The 7818-nt window shown below is 33.5% G+C and overlaps 1 protein-coding gene across 1 annotated transcript; it reads left to right on the plus strand.

Annotated features, from left to right (window-relative positions):
* Positions 1-1589: 1589 nt before the first annotated feature.
* On the plus strand, positions 1590-3496 carry LOC122589247 (serine/threonine-protein kinase AGC1-7-like). Its single transcript, XM_043761513.1, has 2 exons — positions 1590-2104; positions 2572-3496. Exons 1-2 carry the CDS (start codon positions 1602-1604, stop codon positions 3458-3460), a joined length of 1392 nt encoding a protein of 463 aa, XP_043617448.1. The 5' UTR covers positions 1590-1601; the 3' UTR covers positions 3461-3496.
* The last annotated feature ends 4322 nt before the right edge of the window (positions 3497-7818 follow it).

Genomic DNA, 7818 nt, shown 5'->3' on the forward strand with positions numbered 1-7818 from the left:
CTAAATTATAGTATCTAATTTATAATTACTAAAATAAAGAACTTTAATGCACATGATGTAGTAGTTGCCTTAAATAATAAATTATGTTGTAATTTAATTGTAATACATCTATATCTAAAAGATCCATAATTTAATCTCTCTAAACAAGATCCATGAAAACTTTTTAAAGATTATGATTATCTTGGAGGGATCCTATCTAAAAGACCCAAACTATAGCTACTACATACTTTTTTTTATCATTGAAACGGAGCGGAGGAAAAAGAACATAGGTAGATATATGCTATAATTGTTCATAAAAGAATTTGAATTCGATTAGTAAGAATTTTTAAAATATCATTAATATATTTTTAAATATATTATTATTATTAATTATTGTTATTAAAATACAAATAGGTTTTTTTTATTAATGAATTTATAGAGTCACGTGTCAATCAAAGAAGATTGCAATCATGTTTTAGTTTATCTACGACTAGAGGATATACTGGTGAGTTCTTTCTATTCTATATCTACTGTTACAGGATGTATTGATGAGATCTTTCTATTTTTTCTCTTTGTTATTATTATTGGTATTAGTATTAGTATACAATATATACTATTATAACGTTTACTTATTTTAGATCTATTGTTAGAAAATATCATTGTTAAACTTTTTCAAATCTTTTTTCTTGGTTATTATTATTGGTAAATTGGTTATTATAAGTATAATATTGTAATTATGCGAAAGTTTGATCTGCGTTTCCTTCGGAATCATATTGGTTTTCATGAATTAATATCTTCTTTGTGTTTCTTTGAAACAATATTGTGGATTTTCATAAAATACAAATTTTTTCAGTCTTTTTTATAACAGCTGTGTTTTATTTATTGCTAATAATTGTATCCATAAAACTCAATTATACATATAGATATGTTATGACTTTGTAGGTTCGGATTCAGTAAATAGGTTTTTATAGATTTATTTAATAGTAGATGACTAGATGGGTTCAGTTGTTTACATAATCAAAAGCATGTTTAATCTAAATCTCATGTTATATGCTGGTTATATGTTATGAGTATAATTTTTTGATGGTACTGATCAAATATAATGGATACATACCGTATACATGTTTCAACTTGCATTTCAATTGTAAATAAGATAATGAACATTTAAATATAAATAGTTATGAGTCAACTGTATTATTACTAGTATATATATACACACTCATATTTATGAAGATGAAAAATGTGGAGTAGAGGAAATATAGGATAGTATGTGAATATACATACAAACGTATGGACATCCCCAAGTAGTCCCCATATTCGGACTCCGACCTTTTCATTGGTCAAATTTTGTTGGGTAACGTATTTTTAATTTCAAATTACCCATGCTTGGATCGAGGTAAGACATGAAGATTTCTTGAATCGAATTAATATGATCAGTCTTTATCCGAAACAAGTTTTTGATAAATTTATAGTAAGTTTAACATCAAATTAACCCGACCGAAAGAAAGCTTACATGTTTCATAGCCTTCTTCGATCCCTTCCAAGGTAATTTCCTCATTGGAAATTAGGAGAGGTACCTAATTGTTTGTATCAATATATATATATGCATATAGCATCATAATATGATGAATCATCCGGCCAGAGGGCGAGGCAATCCAAATGAAAGCAATGCCTATCATGTCCATAACAATAGCAACGAAAGCTCGTCATCTGCAAACAATACACCGGCCTTGAGGCCCCATACAGGAGGGGATATCCGATGGGAAGCAATACATTCCATTATTGCAAGGGATCGACAAATAGGGATTAGCCATTTCAGACTATTGAAGAGACTCGGGTATGGAGATATAGGGAGCGTGTATCTTGTTGAACTTAATGGGACAAACACCTTCTTTGCCATGAAAATTATGGACAAGGCTTCATTAGCTAGTCGAAACAAGATTTTACGAGCTCAAACTGAAAGGGAGATTCTTGGTCTTCTTGATCACCCATTTTTGCCTACTCTTTATTCTTACTTTGAGACGGACAAACACTATTGCTTGGTTATGGAATTCTGCAGCGGTGGAAACCTCCATGCGCTTAGACAAAAGCAACCCACAAAGCATTTTACAGAAGAAGCAACAAGGTTTGTATCACAGTGGTGGAACCAGGATTCGAAGTGACCCGTAACACAAATTTTTTTTACCACTAGCCTTGTATTGTCGTAAAGTACCAACAAGGCTAGATTATTATAATTTTTAGCAATTTTAAGATTTTTTTGGTTGTTTTTAACGGTTTTTAAGAGTTTTATTTTGGCATTTTCATACTTTCCATTTCTTATTTAGATGCACAAGTATGTATTTATAAGTTTTATTGTTAGAAAAATCTTTTTAAAGTTTAGAGTTAATTAGTTATATTGACCGGCATATTACTTTGACCTATAGCACTCATAAAGATTACATCACTTTCAAAAACAAATTACACTACGTCAATTTAGCGGACCCGTAGCCCGGGCTACCCCTAATTATAATGTGGTTCCGCCTATGCTGTATCACATTTTTGCTAATTTTCTTGGTGAAATATGATTTATTCAATCTCTCGATTCGTTTTCAGGTTCTTTGCATCACAAGTATTATTGGCACTTGAATACCTACACATGTTAGGGATCGTATACCGGGATCTAAAACCAGAAAATGTACTTGTTAGAGATGAAGGTCATATCATGCTCTCGGATTTTGACCTTTCCCTTCGTTGCTCCGTCAACCCAACTCTAGTCAAGTCATCGTCAACACACAGTATCAACAATCTAGGTGCCAATGGTGGAGGCGGTAATGGAGGGAGTGGGCATGGTGGTACTCATACGGATGATGACAATGTCGTGCATACTAGTAGTAATCAAGCATCAAACTTTTTCCCAAGAATCTTGCCTTCAAAGAAAAACCGAAAATCAAAATCAGATTTTGGCGTTCTCGTTGGAGGACCACTGCCTGAGCTAATGGCTGAACCGACTAACGTGAAGTCAATGTCATTTGTTGGCACCCATGAGTATTTAGCCCCTGAAATCATACGTGGAGAAGGTCATGGGAGCGCAGTAGATTGGTGGACATTTGGTATATTTTTATACGAGTTATTACATGGGACTACACCATTCAAAGGACAAGGGAATAAGGCTACATTATTTAACGTAGTTGGGCAACCATTAAGGTTTCCTGAAAGTCCCCAAATAAGCCACAACGCTCGTGATCTGATAAAGGGTTTGTTGGTAAAGGAACCTCAGAAGAGAATTGCATATAGAAGAGGTGCAACGGAGATTAAGCAACATCCGTTTTTTGAAGGTGTGAACTGGGCACTTGTAAGGAGTGCTCATCCACCACATGTACCTGAACCTATTGATTTCAGCCAATTCGCAAGTAAAGACAGAAGCCATTCAGCTGAAAAGAAGGTGTCTGGGAATAAAAAGAGTAGTTCTAATGATCCTTATGGAAACTTTGAGTATTTCTAGTAATCGCTACAAGAGGATTATACAAATGAATACCAACTTCAGCCATTGATCGGTGGAAAAGAATATATATACATACATACACATACATATGTAGTACCTTTTCTTCATTTTGTTTTTGACCCGGAATCTGTATCAAACACAAAGATTAGTGCCTTGTTAAGTTGTATATCAAATTATCAACTTTAGATGATTTTGTTAAGTTTACAATCACCCCTCTTCATACTTTAGGATAACCTCCTCTACCTCTAATCGCAAGCACAGTCACTATCACTACAAGAATTTTGGCTTTAGGAGACCAACAAGTTATTGTCGTCTCCAAAAGTCACTAAAAGACAAAAAAAAGTTGCTTTTTGACTTTTTTGGTCAAAAAAATTTTCGATACGACAATGTCGTCCTTAAGTCGTCTCCAAAGAAAATATATAATTACATTTTTATCTACTTTTAATGCCAAAAAAGAATAAAAAAATATTAACCTTTTATTGTCGTCTCCAAATGTTTTTTCAGAATAATTTTGATTTTTTTTGGTTCCCTTCAACGAAAAAAATTTCCCTCTAAACTTTTGGAGACGACATTGTCGTCTCCAAATATTTTCCCCAAATATTTTTTTTCTTTGCTTCCCGCCGGATTGAATAAATGTCCCGCCAAACATTTCGAGACGACAATGTCGTCTCCAAAAAAAATTCCCCTTAAATTTTTTAATTTATCTTTTGCCTCCATACTTAAAAAAATTCCTCCAAACTTTTGGAGACGACATTGCGTCTCCAAAGAAAGTTTTCAAAAAATAAGTCTTTTTGATTACTTTTAAATGTGAAAAAGAATATCACAATTAATTAAAAATCCATGTGAAATCATTTGGAGACGACAATGTCGTTGCCAAAAGTTTTACACACATATTATACATATATTTTCTGTATATCCATAATATATCGTTAAACACTTAATAGTATTTATATATTATACATAGAATTTTAATTTATATATATTGATTAACCTCTTTAAACAATGTTATTAATATACTATATCATATTTAATTATATAAAATCTAATATGCTATATATGTTTATATATAGATATCTTTCTTGTTATATATACATGTATACATATAATTCATTCATATAAGTCATGTATACATTAACATATACTAAATGTGTGTACGTAGGTAGTATATATGTAGCGGGCATGAGTTTTTTGTGATATATATGTGAAAATGATGACTTATTGAGGATGAGTTCTATATAATGTGAGCTATAAATACTAAGACAATTCATGAGCCATATATAAAAATACCTATAAGTCCTAAATATATGTACGTAGTGTAACACTATCTATTTAGGGCAAGAGGCCAATTGACTTTGAGCTAAACCGAATCTAAGTTGTGTGGGTCAGTAAGCCCATACGAGACATTAAACGAGGCTTAAGACGCAATAGACTCACTCAACGGAAAGACGAACACATATGACCCATCGACACAATTGATGAACGTATTGGGCTAAATAGACCCAAGTACACATACATTTAGATGCACTACATATATGTACGTATGTAGTTATATTATATTTACAAACATACGATTAAGGGGCAAAGGGCCTAATAGGTTCAAGTGAAAGAAGAACACATATGGGTCGTTTGACCGTTGATACAATTGGTGAATGCATTGGACCAATAGGGCTAAATACACAAGTTATATACATACTTGAACCGTTAGGTTTAAATGAACACATAATTGACCCAATATGACCATTCGAGCGAAAGAAGAACACATATTGGCCGTTTGGCCTGTTTATATAATTGGTGAACGTATTGGGCCAATAGGCCCAAAAACACAAGTTATATACATAATTGAGTCGTTAGGTCTAAACGATTACATAATTGGCCTAATAGGTCATTCGAGTGAGTGACGAACATATACGGCTCATCTGGTCTATCTATACACAATTAGACATAACAAATATTTTGTTTAATAAGCCAAATAATAAAATGAACATTAGAAATAATACTGGTGAAAGGTAAACGACAACATCTATATATGTATACATACATTCATACTTATTGATGAATCGAGTTGTGGTGACATACTTGACTCGTTAGACCAAACATATAATTGAGAAATATTTTATAGATACACAAGATCGGCCTTTTAGTTTTCATTTTTCTTTTCAAATGAGTATTGTAATTAACAATGACAATAATAAACATAAATATAACTACTAGCAATTTTTATAGAAAAATAAAGATATTAATAAATCTATACTATATTATAATAAAATAGCCCCTTTTATTTTTAGAAGTGTTGAAAATATGTAATATTTTGACTTAGCACCCCGTAAAATATTTCAACATACACTACCCCATAACATTAATGATTAATTTACACTACAAATCCTTTATTCTTTAATATATTTTCGTTAACCATTTACATCAATTATCCACACCACTCGACGCCGTCTCCGCCACCAACACTCGGCCCCCTACTACAACGGCATTGTCATAACAAATATTTTTTAAATAACTTAAATATTAAATATAAACATAAGATAACATTAATAACTATAACTATTATTGATATCAAAATAAAATATTAATAATAAACTATTAATATAGATATATTAATAATAATTAAAAGTGGTGAGAAATAAAGGAAAGAAAGTGGCGGCAGATCTAGATCTCCATCTTCATTACCATCAAAACTTTGTTTCACCCCAAATAAACCCTCTCCTGCAATTCAATGCAAGGAACCTAATAAACGACCGTTCCACCACCTATCTTCGGTTACAACCCTCCAACCACCACTTCTTCTTCCTCTTCCTTCTTCCGTCATTTGCCGCTGCAACCCACCATAGTATCCACCGCCGCCGCCGCCGCCGTTTGTTTACCTTTTTCTTGTAAGGTTTTTATATTTAGTGGTATAAATAAGAATTTTCTTTGTTATTGTTGTTATTAACTTTGTTATCCTTTTTCTTCATAAGCTTCCTTTATTTACATCTTATGTGTATGAGTATGTATATATCATTGTTCATATATAATGTATGTATGCCTTGTATAAATGATTATATGCCTTGTATCCATGTATTGATTAACGAGTTGCATATGTACATTAATATGATTTTGAATGCTAATTAATCTGATATGATTTTGAATGCTAATTAATTTGTATGTACACACTACATAGTAATGTCAATTGATAAGAGTTGGACTACTTCAATTGATCGCGAGTCTGATGAATTTTGGTATGGTCTCACCGCATTTATCGAGAGGTGTAAAGACTACATAAATGACTACGGTAGATGTAGATGCCCATGTAATGACTGTGATAACCTTACTTGGCTGGAGTTACCAGACATAGAAAGGCACATACAAGAATTTGGTTGGTGCAGAACATACACGACTTGGACGTGGCATGGCGAACCACTGGTTCTGCCAAGACAACCCGTCATACCTCAAACAACAAACCAATTACATGATTTTCTCGCCGATGTTAGCCAGGAGACTGCTCACGTGACAGATAACACGAATACTACGGACACTGATGAGCCAACGACAAATGACGAACTTGCTGAGTTACTTACACTTGCTGGTACCGACTTATACCCTGGTAGTAAATGGGTGTCTTCGTTGGACTTTTTGGCAAAGTTGAGTCATGCAAAAGCAATTCATAAATGGACCGATACATCGTTTGACCATCTGTTAGGAATTCTTCGTTTTTCATTTCCTCATGCTGATATCCCTGTGTCACACTATGAGGCTAGGAAGACAATGAGAAAGGTTGGATTAGGATATGAAATGATCGATGTTTGTAAGAACGATTGTTATATATTCTGGGGCGAGGACAAAAAAAAGGAAACTTGTCCGACATGTTCTGAAAGTAGATGAAAAGACAAAAACACCAAAGGGAAAAAAATTCCTCACAAGGTGATGCGTTATTTTCCATTGACTCCACAGCTAAAGCGTGTGTATAACTCAAGACACACTGCACCGTTTATGACTTGGCATGCGACTGGACAATGTACGGAAGCTGGTAAGATGCGTCATCCGGTGGATGGTACCGCATGGAAAGATTTCGATGCAAGGTATCCAGATTTTGCCAGTGAACCTAGAAATGTTAGATTAGGGTTGGCTGCTGATGGTTTCAATCCATTTGGCAACATGAGTGTATCTTATAGTATGTGGCCAGTCATATTGACCACATATAATACGCCACCCTGGTTGTGCATGAAAGAGTCTTCATTCATGCTGACATTGTTAATTCCTGGCCCTAAATCACTTGGGAGGGCTATGGATGTTTTTTTTGCAGTCATTGATTGATGAATTGAAAAGTCTATGGTCAGTAGGAGTCGAAACAAATGACGCTACTACAAACA

This window comes from Erigeron canadensis, chromosome 2 (genome assembly GCF_010389155.1).
Source record: "Erigeron canadensis isolate Cc75 chromosome 2, C_canadensis_v1, whole genome shotgun sequence".
Taxonomy (NCBI): domain Eukaryota; kingdom Viridiplantae; phylum Streptophyta; class Magnoliopsida; order Asterales; family Asteraceae; genus Erigeron; species Erigeron canadensis.

Bases quoted from the DNA above. Each gene is read 5' to 3' on its own strand.
- LOC122589247 (XM_043761513.1), top strand. From the start codon at position 1,602: ATGATGAATCATCCGGCCAGAGGGCGAGGCAATCCAAATGAAAGCAAT. The intron at 2,105-2,571 runs GTTTGTATCACA...ATTCGTTTTCAG, and splicing joins TTTACAGAAGAAGCAACAAG to GTTCTTTGCATCACAAGTAT.